The sequence below is a fragment of the Oryctolagus cuniculus genome, chromosome 13 (genome assembly GCF_051225735.1).
Source record: "Oryctolagus cuniculus isolate XC-2025 breed Fujian yellow rabbit chromosome 13, ASM5122573v1, whole genome shotgun sequence".
NCBI classification, from domain to species: Eukaryota; Metazoa; Chordata; class Mammalia; order Lagomorpha; family Leporidae; genus Oryctolagus; species Oryctolagus cuniculus.
This window is the reverse complement of record NC_142879.1, coordinates 14,965,953-14,980,804: the sequence shown is the minus strand read 5'-3', so window position 1 is coordinate 14,980,804 and position 14,852 is coordinate 14,965,953. Positions and strand designations below refer to the sequence as shown.

Here is a 14,852-nt window from a genome sequence, read left to right as displayed (position 1 = left end):
TAGATGGCAGGCTTCTTCTAATTCATTTGTCTATGCCTCTTAACCACTTTTAAAAATGTTTCTCTTCCACATCAGGAGAAAAGTGATACCCAACAGATCTATTCATTAAAACAAGGACAAGCAATGACTTACTAAACTAAAGTGTAAAACACAATAAAGCTTTAATTTAAATAATATGTCATCTGCAGCATGCTTCATTGTGTATAAGCAGGGAACAGCCAGCAGGTATTCAACCATATCCTATGAAACATAAGATTGAGAGCCTAAATTCCATTATTCAGCTTTCTTTCCACATCAGTTTCACCTTTGGAAATCCAAACAAATGCAAGAAGTAATATGTCTAATGACTGAATTATAATATTTATATAATACAAACAATAACAGGACTTTTTCAAAAATTCTTCTAAAAACATTTCATCAGATTTATATTTTCATTTTACTTTACTATTATTTTTCATTTTCTTTAGTGTTCTTCTCCATGCAAACTTTTAATATCACCATCTTTCTTTCACTCTTCCTTAAGGTGGATATGTAGGCATCTATACCAGATGAGGTTTAAGGGATTCCATTACAAAAGCTATAAGTAACATATTTTTTTATGTTTTTACAATGTTTGCATTTTGGGTCAGTTTAGAAAATCAAATGATGGGCTTTAAATCCAATTTGTTAAGCATCGGTATTTTATTGAATATTTAACTTATTTTTATTGAAGGCAAAGCTTTCAGTCCTCTGGATTCTGTGAAACCTAATACAGTGGTTAAACACATATAAGCATATATTTAATGTAATATCCAACCACATGAGTGCTCACACATCCTTCCAACCGATAATTCATATAGCACAAGTGACATTCCAGGTTCATTGCTAGATATCGGGAGTCAAAGACAATATGGCACCAGCAAAAAATTCATGCACTCTCCTGTAGTCATTTCTATTGTATTTCATAATAGTTGTGCTATGGGAACTGAGACAATGACTGATTCCGTAAGATGATTCCCCTGTAATTATCTGCTTTATAGGCTGGGATAAGCAGAATCCAGGAGAAAATGTGGAGCAAGAAGTCAAGCCATTGTGATGATTTTTAGAACATATCTTTGCGAATCCCACCCACCTGCAGTGAATGAGGAGAGGCACATTCCTATGGTATTTGTTCCCTTCAGTGGAATTTTTCCTGGGAAGTTTTTGTTTGAGGCTCTGAATCATGGAGATGAACTCTTTGGGTTCTGCAGGAAGCTGTTCCGCACTCCAGTTAGTGTATTGGTACTGGTACAAGGTGCGAGGCTCTTTCCTCTAAAAGCAGAAGAGGGGACAGCGTTGAGTGAAGCTCAACCCATTTTGTAATTGCACAGGCACATTTGCTTCATGATGACTATTATTTTAAAAAACTTAAAAATTTATTCTGAAACTTCATAAAGATGGTGGCTCTGCTGGCAGAGGGTAGTTTATGTTAGTGTTTCTACCGGATCACTTACATCAAAGATATATGATTCTCAAATGGTTTACATACCTTGGAATGTCTCAGCTCAAATACACGGAGGGTGTAAGCTGAAGATTTGCTTGTGTCTTTCACGCTAACTTCTATATCTCCGTATGTTTGTTTCCCTTCACCCCAGTACTGAGCACAGATTTCCTGGATAACAAAGAAGGAGGTTCAACAACTTTTACACCCGTGTTCTGTCCATTTTTTAAAGTACTCAAAGAAGCAATCGTGTGTGTGTGTGTGTGTGTGTGTGAGAGAGAGAGAGAGAGAGTGCACCTTCCTCTCTTCTATTAAATGAAAATGATTGTGTCCTAAAATTGAAACCTGTCCATAAAAACCCCAAATCTGTTTTAAATATGTTGGAGGCTCATTTACCAAGTATCTGTGTTTCCTTCTGAAAGTAAAGGGAGCCTAGGAGAAGTCATGAGGCAGGACATAAAGAAACAGCCCTGCCTGCCTACATGCAGATCTTTCAAATTTGTTCCTCCCTCCCAAACCCAGGCCATCATGTCTTCACAGTCTACAGATTGTAGTGGAAGGAGTCTGTCCCCGATAGCGCCACAGTGACTCAGGTCCCACTGTCCCTCCATATCCCTGGGGAAGAAAGCTGCACCTACAGAAAGTCCTGTCTATATCTTGATGATCAGTGCCTGTGCAGCTCTGTGCAAATGGACTGAATATCTTAGCAAAGGGCAGGGGAATGGCAAACGTGTTCTGTGTCCTGCAAACTAGTCTCCATTGACTATAGCCCCACAATCATAACCATCCCTAAGCTATTTCCTGGCTTCCACAATTTTTCTTAAAGATTTATTTATTTATCTGAAAGAATGAGAGAGAGAGAGAGAGAGAGAGAGAGAGAGAGAGAGAAGAAGAAGAAGAAGAAGAAGAAGAAGAAGGAGGAGGAGGAGGAGGAGGAGGAGGAGGAAGAGGAGAAGGAGAAGGAGAATGAGAAGGAGAAGGAGAAGGAGAAGAAGAAGAAGAAGAAGAAGAGAGAGGAAGGAAGGAAGGAAGGAAGGAAGGAAGGAAGGAAGGAAGGAAGGAAGGAAGGAAGGAAGGAGTGCTGGCTTACTCCCTGAATGGCCACAATGGCTAGGGCTGGGCCAGTCTAAAGCAGGGCACAAGGAGCTTCATCCAGGACTCCCACTGTGTGGGAGCAGGGGCTCAAGGACTTAGGCCATCCTCCACTGCTTTCCCAGGCACATCAGCAGGGAGTTGGATTGGAAGAGGAGCCTATATGGGATGCCAGTGCTCTAGACAGTGGCTTAACCTGCTGTGCCACAGCCCCAAGCTTTCACAGTTTAAATGGAGGAAAAGCATGTTGGTACTCCATTCTGAAAATCTGAACATATATTCCTTTTTTAAGAAAAGAAAAAAAAAACATTAGTAAAACCAACTTTCTATGTACCAAGGCTGGGTGCCATGGAGAGAGAGAAAGAGAGAAAGGGAAAGGGAAAGGAGCAAAGCTAACCATAAATCTTACTGCACGCTTATGAGAGTATTCACTGAATAAGCTTTAAAACATGTCAGATAATGGGATCGATACTAAAACTAATAAGATCTACCACCAGGGATATTTTAATATTTTAATGATTTAATGTTAATATTTAATAACTCAAGGCATTGAGGAAAGGCTCTGGCACACGCACAGGCATTAAGTAAGAAATCAAATTATAGGTTAGTTTTGCCTCCAACTATAGAATTTTACAGCAAAAAGTCTTACATGGGAAAAAAGAAGGAAGGATATAGATATATTTTTCAGGACTTCCTTCTTCTTAGAAGAATAGCTTCCAAGTGTGGAGAAAAGGCACAGCTGGGTAAATGGGGCATCAACCAACTAAGCCCAGGGACGAGCATGCGGATGGTGGGAGATTCACTCAGGAGATCTCCTTGCCGAAGTGGAGCGTATTTTAGGGAAAGTGGAAAGGTATGTGAGGGCCTGGTGATGCAGGGTTCAAGAGGTCTCACAAGGTGTTTGGCTTTGATCTTGAAGAAGACACAGTGAACATGCAGGTGGTGGGTGTCTGTGGCTCTGGAATGGCTGTGAGCAGCACGCAAGTCCAAGAGGGCAAAACAGGAAGAGTCAGCGTTCAGGCCCAGACCCACCCTTCAGTGCAAGACAGGTGAACGCGCTCAAGTGCGCAGCGGAGGGGTCGAAAGGGTGTGGGTGCAGCAATCAAGACAGCAACCAAGAATGAAGAATGGGATTTCACAACAGAAAGATATTTTTTTATATATTCTGCAACAGGCAAACCTGGTCTCCATGCTTCAGCTCCGTCAGCATGACGATGACGCTGACTTTTCTCTGGAATATCATCTGCCAGAAGTCTCCCACAGTCTCCTTGAGTGGCCCCTGAGCAGCAATCATCACTTCCGGCTTCCAGTAACTCTTAACAATAAACACGGGTGGGGGTGGCAGGACTTTGTTATTAATGCTAACTGAGGAGAGGGCACTGGGGCTTTACAATCATCATCCGGAATCCAGTCAGTTTGATATCAACATTGTTACATAAAAATACTAAGATTTTAGGTCCAGGAAACAATTCGATATCTACGTCTAAAATGCATATTCAAGTAAGGATGATTCTAGTTAATAATATGAAATCAAGATGAAGACATAGTATCTTGCTAAATGAACAAGTTTCCTTGCCAAAAAGACAAGTTTTTCACCTCTATAAAGGTTAATGTGATGGTAAACTGTAATTACGTATGCATTTCAAATTATCTTCATCATGCCTTTACTTTAATTGGTATCTATCCATGTGTAGGACAGCTTGTAATTAAACTAGTATTCTATGAATGTGGGTTTTGGGAAAGTTTGAGAGCAAACAATCCAGTGCAGGATATATACAGTAAGTATTTACGAAATGACTTAAGTTTCCTTGTTTGAATTCTCAGTTTCTATAAAAACAATATGTAACACAGACATGTATAATCTAGGTAATAATAAAATTAACCTGAATGAAAAGTTTTTGACTATATAAATTTTAAAATTTGGATTTGTCTACAGTTTGTATAGTTAATTAAGTATAAACATTTTCAAATACTGACATCTGTTTAAATTTTTTAAATTAATTTAGTGACAGTCAATTTGTCATTTCATACAATCACCAAAAATTTTGATTTTGAATCAATTGTATAGGATTTTATACTTTAAATCTTTCTGTAAGTTAAAATACAATATTAAAAATGGAAACTTTTGTGTCAGGCAAAATGTACTCAGGATCAGGCTCATTTTTCTTATATAAATTCACTTAATGAATGGCCCTCATAACACAGATGTGATTGTAAAAGGGTTCGATGCAGGGCTTGGGAATTCGAGCACCTACCATTATGAACGAGGCATTGATGTATTTGCTAGTTTCCTCTGAGTCACTCTCCTCCTCGGATGATTCATCCGAATCGTGCTCACTCTCTTTGCTCATTTCCAGTTCATGTCTAAGTGCCACTCTGTTAAAGTCATCTACAGAAGATAGATTAGTAGTAAGTCTTCCTCTCAAAAACCTGAATTTCTGCTGGATTGTTAGGTGGAAACTAAAACGTAATTCAGAAGGGACAGACTGCATGAAGTGACTTTATTGATCTAAGTGGAATGTGGGCCTACCCCTCATTCAGTACTCACTGGGTCACAGATTATAAAAAGCAACTCTAGGAAAAGTAATGCCTCAAAATGGCCCAGGAAAAACATGAGACTTAGCTGTCCTTTAAAACAACAGACAGGTAGTAGAAGACTCCCCATCATTGTTTAATCCCAGATACACATATTTCAGTCTTCCACAGAATATCATCATTTTGCTTGGTAGAATTTTTAAAAGATATTTTAGATTTTTTTGCTTCTCAGTCATATCTATTGTTAATATTCTCAGTTAAGTGGGTATCTCAGATTAATCATTATTTAGTTCAGAAAGTTATTTAGTGCATAGTTTCTCACTTTCTTAGTTCCTTCATGGTTTCTCAATTTCTTTATAATAATGGTTCAAAGTATCTGATCAACTATATCACCATTAATTCCATATTATAAGGACTTCGGGAGAAAGTAACTAGGTCAACCACATCCTGATTTATTTGCTTGTCTAGTTTATTATTAGGGTTTATATTTTATCCATGCTAATCTTAGTGAATGCAACTGAATAAAATCACATGTGTACCAGATGGGATCCTATCAATATTCTTAAATAGTACAGTCCAAGTTTTGAAGACTCTACATATTTTGATTTGTTAAAGTTGATGATTGACAGTTTCCATGTATAGAGTACTTTATATTTACTTTCAGTCTCCCAGATAAAGAACGCAGAGAAAGCATAAAGAGGCAAGTGGATGTAGTGATTGTTATTTGGCAATCACCCTGAAGTAAATATCTGAACTGAACTAAAGATGAGAGAGAACTGGTAAACGGGGACTTGGTCTTTTTCCTCCCTCTTCAGAGGTTTCATCTTTTTTTTTTTTTTTTTTTTTTGACAGGCAGAGTGGATAGTGAGAGAGAGAGACAGAGAGAAAGGTCTTCCAATGGCCGCCGCAGCCGGCGCGCTGCGGCCCGCGCACCGCGCTGATCTGGAGCCAGGAGCCAGGTACTTATCCTGGTCTCCCATGGGGTGCAGGGCCCAAGCACCTGGGCCATCCTCCACTGTGCTCCCTGGCCACAGCAGAGAGCTGGACTGGAAGAGGAGCAACCGGGACAGAATCCGGCGCCCCAACCGGGACTAGAACCCAGTGTGCCAGCGCCGCAAGGCGGGAGGATTAGCCTAGTGAGCCGCGGTGCTGGCCATCTTTTTTTTTTTTTTTTTTTTAACCTAAAGACAGTATTAAGATTTGTAAATAAAAAACTGTTAATTGAACCATAGTTCTATCTTTGTATAACTTTTTAAAATTTTTTAACATTTATTTGTTGAATATAAATTTCCGAAGCACAACTTTTGGATTATAGTGGCTTTCCCCCCCCATAACCTCCCTCCTACCTGCAACCATCCCATCTCCCACTCCCTCTCCCATTCCATTCACATCAAGATTCATTTTCAATTATCTTTATATACAGAAGTTCAATTTAGTATATACTAAGTAAAGGTTTCAACAGTTTGCACTCACACAGAAACACAAAGTGTAAAGTACTGTTTGAGTACTAGTTATACTGTTAATTCACATAGTACAACACATTAAGGACATTAAGGACGGAGATCTTACATGGGGAGTAAGTGCACAGTGACTCCTGTCATTGATTTAACAATTGACACTCTTATTTATGACGTCAGTAATCACCCGAGGCTCTTGTCATGAGCTACCAAGGCTATGGAAGCCTTTTGAGTTTGCCATCTCTGATCTTATTTAGACAAGGTCATGGTCAAAGTGGAAGTTTTCTCCTCCCTTCAGAGAAAGGCACCTCCTTCTTTGATGGCCTGTTCTTTCTGCTGGGATCTCACTCACAGAGATCTTTCATTTAGGTCATAGTTTGTTTTTTTTTGTTGTTGTTGTTTGTTTGTTTTTTTTGCCAGAGTGTCTTGGCTTTCCATGCCTGAAATACTCTCATGGGCTTTTTAGCCAGATCCAAATGCCTTAAGGGCTGATTCTGAGGCCAGAGTGTTGTTTAGGACACCTGCTATTCTATGAGTCTGCTGTGTATCCCACTTCCCATGTTGGATTGTTCTCTCCTTTTTAATTCTATCAGTTAGTATTAGCAGACACTAGTCTTTATTTATTTATTTATTTTGACAGACAGAGTTAGACACACAGAGAGAGAGCGAGACAGAGAGAAATGTCTTCTTCCCTTGGTTCACCCCCCAAATGGCTGGTACAGCCGGTGCGCAGCACTGCGCCGATCTGAAGCCAGGAGCCAGGTGCTTTTCCCTGGTCTCCCATGCGGGTGCAGGGCCCAAGCACTTGGGTTGTCCTCCACTGCCTTCTCGGGCCACAGCAGAGAGCTGGACTGGAAGAGGAGCAACCAGGACAGAATCTGGTGCCCCAACCGGGACTAGAACCCGGGGTGCCAGGACCGCAGGCAGAGAATTAGCCAAGTGATGCATGGCGCCGGCCGACACTAGTCTTGTTTATGTGATCCCTTTGACTCTTAATCCTATCATTATGATCAATTATGAACTGAAATTGATCGCTTGGACTAGTGAGATGGCATTGGTACATGCCACCTTGATGGGACTGAATTGGAATCCCCTGGCATGTTTCTAACTCTACTGTTTGGGGCAAGGTCAATTGAGCATGTCCCAAACTGTACATCTCCTCCCTTTCTTATTCCCACTCTTATATCTTTGTGACAACGCATTTTTGAAACATTTGAAAGGAGGAAAACACTAAGTACAGGATGCTCCAAAGTCCATTGAAAGTGTTTGGAGTTCAAAGCACTTGCTATAACTAATTTTAATTAATTAATTAATGATGTATTTAAGAGGCCAGAGAGAGACAGCAGAGGTAGTTCTCATCTGCTGGCTCACTCACTAAATGCCCGCATTGGATAGATCAGGCCCCCAACATGGGTGGCAGGAACCCAACACTTCAGCCATCACCTCTTGCCTCCTGGGCAGGAAGCTGGAATCTGGAGCAGAGTATCTAGTATATAGCACATATAGGATGTGGCCATCTTAACTGCTAAGCCAAATACTCACCACCATAACTGAAGTTCAAACAGCCTTTCAACTCCCCTGTTGTTAACCATAGGTTGTTTCAAGATCATCTCTGTGCATTCATGTCTCACAATAAACAAATCTAGAAAGAAACCTTGACTTTATCTAACAGAGAATGTCACAGGCTACATACATGGGATGACGCTTGAATTCCTGTTTTTATTTTTATTTTGTTCTTGATTTCCAATGCGCTGTGTCCTCCAGCTCCTATATGAAGGGAGTCTCTGAGATAAAGAAAAAAAAGGATGGAAAATTCCTTTAAAATCTAAACATTGACATATTACTGTGTGTTAAGATGATCCCTAAAGAAAAGCATTTCATCAATGTTTGCAAAAATTTCATACACTGCTGGCCGTATTCACCGTTTTTAAGTTTACCTCTGAATTTTCCCTTTTAAGTGCTCAGGAATTTAATAGTTTTGACATGGTGAGTTTCAAATAAAATCATACATTATATACAGAATATGTTTCCTCTGTAAGAGCTGTTTGACAGCAAAGCAGTATAGTTCCTGTACATGTTCAAAGTGCTGTACCAGTGTTTATTATTATCCATATTGCAAAAGTGAGAGTAAATTACTGTGTAAATTATGGCCAGAAATAACTGTGTAGACACTGCATTCACAGAGAGTTTGTGAATGCTTGGAGAGTTAATATGCCATATGTTTACACTCTCCAGATCGCGTGCTTCTCATTTCCAGTAGCTCATCAGCCAGCAAGATCAATCATTTCTATTGGTTATGCTCACAGCTTTCGACTTTACTCTGCCTATTTGGTCTGGTCCACCTTCACTTCTCACTTGAAAAACATCCACGTTTCTCAGCTGGCCTCTGTTCTCTATCACGCCTGATGCAGTCCTTCTAAAGCACAAGTAGGAGATGTTGTTCCTAGGCCCCTCTGCGGCTTCCCATCATTGTGAGCAAACAGCAAACCTCAGTACAGCATAAAAGTCCTTTGGGATCCGCCCCTGACTCTCTCCAGCCTTGTCCCCTTCAGTGAGGCCCCTCTAACCAGGACCCTCCCCGTGTCAGCCAAACCAACTTTTCCTAAATTCTTGGAAAGTCCAACCTGTCCTTTAACTCTTGGTAGCTGGACATGTGTTTCTTCTCCATGATCCATTTCTCCTGGAAGGCATCTATGTCTACAGGCCTCTCTTCCCAGTAGTTCTCAAAGAGGTATTCATCAAGTGCATAATACTTAATAGTTTATAATAATAATATTCATTATTATGAATAATCTAAAAGGAGAAAGCTTCTCATGGGCAATTCACACACACATACGCACATACATATAAATGTACATATGTGTGCATGTGTATGTGTTTAATATGGTGCCCTTTTTCTAACCAAATAGGGCACCCTGTTTCCAACCCCACGTAAGACTGCAATTCAATGAATGGATGAAAACAGCAGCACTGAGTCAATGCCAGGCCACTGCAACACCTCCACCAACTGCACGCAAGGCCAGATGCCATGAAACATCACACCTGAAACTCTCCCGAGAACGGCCACCAAGTCACTTCAGCCTCCTGCCAACCGCCAGGATTACAAGGGAAACTAACGGCCCTTCTTTCTCTAAGACAAAAAGAGTTTTTCTTCTTCACCCCTTGCTTATTTCAGTTGTCAGGCCAAGCCCCTCCGTGCATCCATGTCCCCAGATTCTCACTCCTATACAGTTATCTGCATCCTCAAGCACACCCGATCTCTAACACCCCATCAGTCAATGCCATTGCTGGTGCCACGGCTCTGGCATTAGGAAATCCTAACCACCATCACCCAGCACTCCCTTCTTTTTCTTTCTTTGCACTACGTGAAACCTGGGTGTCGCCTGACGATACCACCAACACCGTAGCTCTTTTCAGAGAACCCTGATATCCTACTGCATGCTCCATTTACCCCAAAGCGTGCAGGAAAAATATGTGTTCTTTTGCTTCTTGCTTCTACTTGCAGACCATGTCTGCTCATTTTTCCTTCAGAATCCCAACAACTCTGATTTCCCTCCTCTCGCACTGCTCCACTTTCTCTGCACAGCCCTTCACTTGAAGTGCCAGGTCCTGCTTGGCATCACTTCGCCTCGGTTAGTGTAGACTTGGCAAGTTGTGTGTTCTTCCAATCATTCTTGGTTTCTTCGACAATGACCAACACGCCCTACCTCACACTCCAGTCGCTCTTACAGGCTTCACCTCCTATGAGCTCTCCTCCCCTCTGCAACCTTATACCTTCATCAATCTCTTTCTGTCAGTCTTACTCAAAACTGCATCAACCCTGAAGTCCTTATTCCAACCATTGCTGTCATTGAAAAGGCCTCAACTCACCCTTCTCCTTCATTCGAGTACCGTTAGCCTTGCAATCTGCAGTTCTGTCAAAGTCTGCAACACATCCATCATACCCTTCATGTGACCAACTCACTGTTCCGTATCCACTGCTATAATCATTGGTAAACACCTTCAACCCCCTTGTATCTGACTTTCAGATAGTTCCCTTTCAAAATCCAGATGAGTTTAACCCCACTCCCTGGAGAAATACAGAAAGCACAATGTTACAGGAAAAGTAACACAAGGGCCTGAGCGACTATTCGTTGTATTCATGGCCATAAATTTCATGTGGTCAACAGTCACTCCTGACAACCTCACTACCTTTGCGTGGAAGACTGCTTTCCTACTTGAAGGTAGGTAATCATTTCGCACCCTTTCCTTTCTTCAAGCACTAAACTTTTCTCTGCCCTACCACCGGTGTATCTGCAGCTCTGAGCTGATGATCTTGCCTCATGATATCTTGCGAAATGAGGGTTAGTCAGGCAAGAACTGCCTCAACTTCCCATCACCAAATCTATTAACTAACCTGCATCTCTACGCCCATCTGCCATCTCCCTGTTGCTTAGAACCATCTCACTGCTTCCATTAGGCAGGGTTCTAAGTACCTACACCCTGGATCACACCCCTCCAGGCCTTCTCCACATGTCCACTTACAAACAACTCACTCTTATGCCTACAAACGTACTTGGCACAAGGGAAAAACTCAGTCATATTCAGTGAAGACAGAAAACAATCTTTCTTTTAGTGACTATACTTAAGAAAGCTTAACTTAAAAACGAAAGCACCTCTGAACAGCATGTGTATATATGTGGTTTAGTGGGGCTAGTGCAATGACTATGATTAATTTATCAGCAATAAAATGCCCTCTGTTTGAGAGTGCCCATGCCTTTGTCAGTACAGGTCTTCTGGGGGGTGCAGTCTTTGGTGATTACTGCATGCTCCCCTCCACCCCCTACCTTAGTCCTACTTTGATCTGAACATTAAATCATTCTGTAGCTGATTAAAAGCACATTCCTGACCTTGTTGAAAACTCTCTGAATTGAGCAGTTCAGTGGTGTACAGAAAGACTCAATAAACTAGACATTATAGATGGAAGAGAAAATTTACAAAATGTTTTCTGACAGCTGAACCATTTGAGGATAACTATGCCAACCCTCTGAAAACAGGGAGCTACACCCTAGGTTAGCCAGCAGAATAAATGCCTGAGAAATAGGTTAGGACACACACACTTACCCTTGAATTTCAGTCTACCAGCTCCAGCCAGTTCAACTTCCTAAGCAATCATCAGCTCCTCTAATTATTTCCTTTACAAACCAAAACCAGGTGCACTTTTTAAAAGTGAGATGCAACTGGGTCTTTGGCAGACCAATTTTGAGGCTCTGTGCTATTATTTTGACACTTTATTTTATATCAGCTTAATGAGGAATGATTCAAAGTGTTAGTGGTAGAATGGTGAAAAGCGTTAGTGGTAGATTCAGACTTCTGGGTTGAACAAGTTTCCTACTTAATGCTTGTGAGAATTCATTTCTCTTAAATTCTCTGTGTTGGTTTCCTCATCTGCACTCAATTTCTTAGGGTGAGGACCAAATGCAAGAACTGCGTCGAGTGCATAGCAAGTACTGGAAGCAGACAGCGTGCCATACAAGTCCCTGTAATTTTCATTAGTGTTATTCCCACTCTTACCTGGAATTCAGCCTCCAGGGGAGAGGGCTCACTGGGCGGATCTCTTTTCTTCATGTTCTGTAGATATGAGTGTAATTCAGACAAGCTCACTTCTGTTTCTCCAAACTGATTGTATTCCACTAAAGCCTGGTGGATCAGGATATACTGTGCCTACAATTTCAAAGAAAACATGCAGAGAATTCACTGGTAACTTTACTGTATGTTAGCATAATTTTGCTCATGCTCCTACTAGGACAATATATGGCAAAGGAAAATTGAAATCTATTGCATTTAAATATTCTGGAAGTTGGCCCTCGTATTTCCCTGAAATATGAGGAAATTCCATTTCAAACTATTTTACCAGGAAAAAATAGCTTGCCAAATACATAACTATGTACTATGTACGGCTTAGTTTTTAATGACATCCCTAAAAGTTATTTTACATATTTGTTTATTTTATCTGAGAAAAAGAGACAAAAAATTTTTAAAAATACATTACATGCTACTTCTTTCAGTGAATATTATTGAATTAGTAATTCAAATTATTAATATATAAAATTACAATAAATTTTATAGTATATCAAGTCAAATGTATTCCATGTTTTTTAGCATTTTTAAATGGATAAAATTATTTTGTAATAAAATCTAATACACCAAATCCAAATTTAGCAATTTCTAACTTTCATCAGACTTGAGCACAGCATTTTTGAGGAAATGACATATTTCTGATAAGCACCTCAGTTCCTGCAGTTCCCTGAGTTTAATTCTATGTGTTTACTCATTTTCCTACAAAAAAAAAAGGTTTCTTCTTTTGTGGTTAACAACTGACTTTTTCTACTTCTACACTCATATCAATGTAGCCATAAACACTATATGTATCTGTGTGTTTTCTTGAAAAATACATTTACTGTGCCCTGTATTTATTTTCATGGCTTTCTTCACTCATCGTTTCCACATAAATTCTTCCTTTTCACTGCAGCTGTGTAGCAGAGTCTACATGTGTGCACTCTGTCTGCCCATTCCTCTACTGATATCTCTCTTGAATGTTTTCCATTTTTTTTGCTATTCTAAGAATGCTGAATGCAGCACACATTTTTGTTCATGTTTCTGACTGTGCATGTTTTCAAATGTTTCCACTGAGTATATCCATGTGATATTACTGTATTAAGTATAGGTATTTTCAATAATAATAATCTCTTATAGCCCTTGAAGACCTGACACATGCTAAGGACTTACATGTTCTACTTTTATTGTCTTTCTTCAAGTCTCTGAAGTAAGTACTGTTATTATTTCTATTTTATGGATAACTTAATTGAGGCACAGAAGGACTAAAAGCTTGACCCAAGGTGCATTATAAGAAGAATCCGGGGGCCTGTGTTGTGGTATAGTGGGTGAAGCCACTGCTTGCGAGGCCAGCATCCCATATGGGAGCCAGTTCTAGTCCTGGTTGCTTCAAATCCAAGACAGCTCCCTGCTAATAGCCTGGAGAAAGCAGCAACGGATGGCCCAAGTGTTTGAGCCCCTGCAACCTATATGGGAGACCTAGAAGAAGCTCTTGTCTCCTGGCTTTGACCTTGTCCAGGCCTGGCCATTGTGGCCATATGGGGAGTGAACTAACAGATGGAAGATTCTTTCTCTAGTCCAAAAGTAGGCCCCTCCTCCTTCCCTCCCTCCCTCCCCCCCTCTCTCTCTCTTTCTGTAACCTCTGTAACTCTTTCAAGTATATAAATAAACCTTTTTTAAAAAATGTGGAAAATGAAAATAAAACTTGTTTATTATTAAAAAGAAGAAGAAGAATCAGAGACAAAATTTGAGCCATGGAAGTCTAGTTCCAAAAGCCAGGCTTGTCAACACGATATTATTTGGTCTCCTCAGCTTTAATACTCCGAGTTGCTACCAAATCTATTTTCAGTGTTTTTATTTTTTTTCAATCTTATTTATGTAGGTTATATTTTATTATATTTTTTAAAATGTATTTATGATCTTCCTTTCTTCCACAGTGTTTTAGGCAATAATGCAAAATGTGTCTATCACTGGTGATTACCACATGCTTTGATTTTCAAGAAATTAAAAGAAGGCGACTTCCACCCACTGTTTGAAGATGTGGAGAACTTGAATTTCTTTTCTGATAACTACTACTACTCTGGAAAACTGAATTCCAAAAACAAGAGGGAAAATCTTCCCTAAAGGCTAGAGCATACCTCCACTTGGACCATCAGACATCTCTGCCGCCGCAGCTTGACCACATAACCATAAACATCCACTTTGTTCTCTGCTTCCAGGCCCTCCAGCATGGCGTCAATCCCAATATAGGTGCCAGTGCGCCCCACACCAGCACTGATGGAACAAGCGAAAGAAGCAGAGGCATGATGAGTGGAGGCAGGGAAATGAATGGGAACATAGAGACAAGAAAATGAGTTTCTCCTTGTAGATTGTCTTCCAAAATAGCAATAGCCATGGGGCCGGTGCTGTGGCATGGCAGGTTAAAGCCCTGGCCTGCAGTGCCAGCATCCTATATGGGCACCGATTCTAGTCCCAGCTGCTCCTCTTCCAAACCAGCTCTCTGCTATGGCCTGGGTAAGCAGTGGAGGATGGCCCACGTCCTTGGGCCCCTGCACCCGCATGAGAGACCCAGAAGAAGCTCCTGGCTCCTGGCTTCGGATGGGCGCAGCTCCAGGCATTGCAGCCATCTGGGGAGTGAACCAGTGGATGGAAGACCTCTCTCTGTCTCTACCTACAAAGTGTATCTCTGTCTTTAAAACAAACAAAAATAAAAT

General features: G+C 40.7%; 1 protein-coding gene across 17 annotated transcripts in view; it reads right to left on the bottom strand.

Moving 5' to 3' along the window:
• The window catches only part of PTPRC (protein tyrosine phosphatase receptor type C), a 114,567-nt gene that overhangs the window by 3,836 nt on the left and 95,879 nt on the right, over positions 1–14,852 (bottom strand). For all 17 annotated transcript variants that reach the window (XM_089312046.1, XM_089312048.1, XM_089312051.1 and 14 more), the window contains 7 exons: positions 14,277–14,412; positions 12,097–12,246; positions 8,237–8,327; positions 4,807–4,940; positions 3,732–3,866; positions 1,508–1,630; positions 1,112–1,290 (listed from right to left, as the gene is read on the bottom strand). In XM_089312046.1, the coding sequence (XP_089168172.1) occupies positions 1,112–1,290; positions 1,508–1,630; positions 3,732–3,866; positions 4,807–4,940; positions 8,237–8,327; positions 12,097–12,246; positions 14,277–14,412 (948 nt within the window). The remainder of the gene's footprint in view (positions 1–1,111; positions 1,291–1,507; positions 1,631–3,731; positions 3,867–4,806; positions 4,941–8,236; positions 8,328–12,096; positions 12,247–14,276; positions 14,413–14,852) is intronic.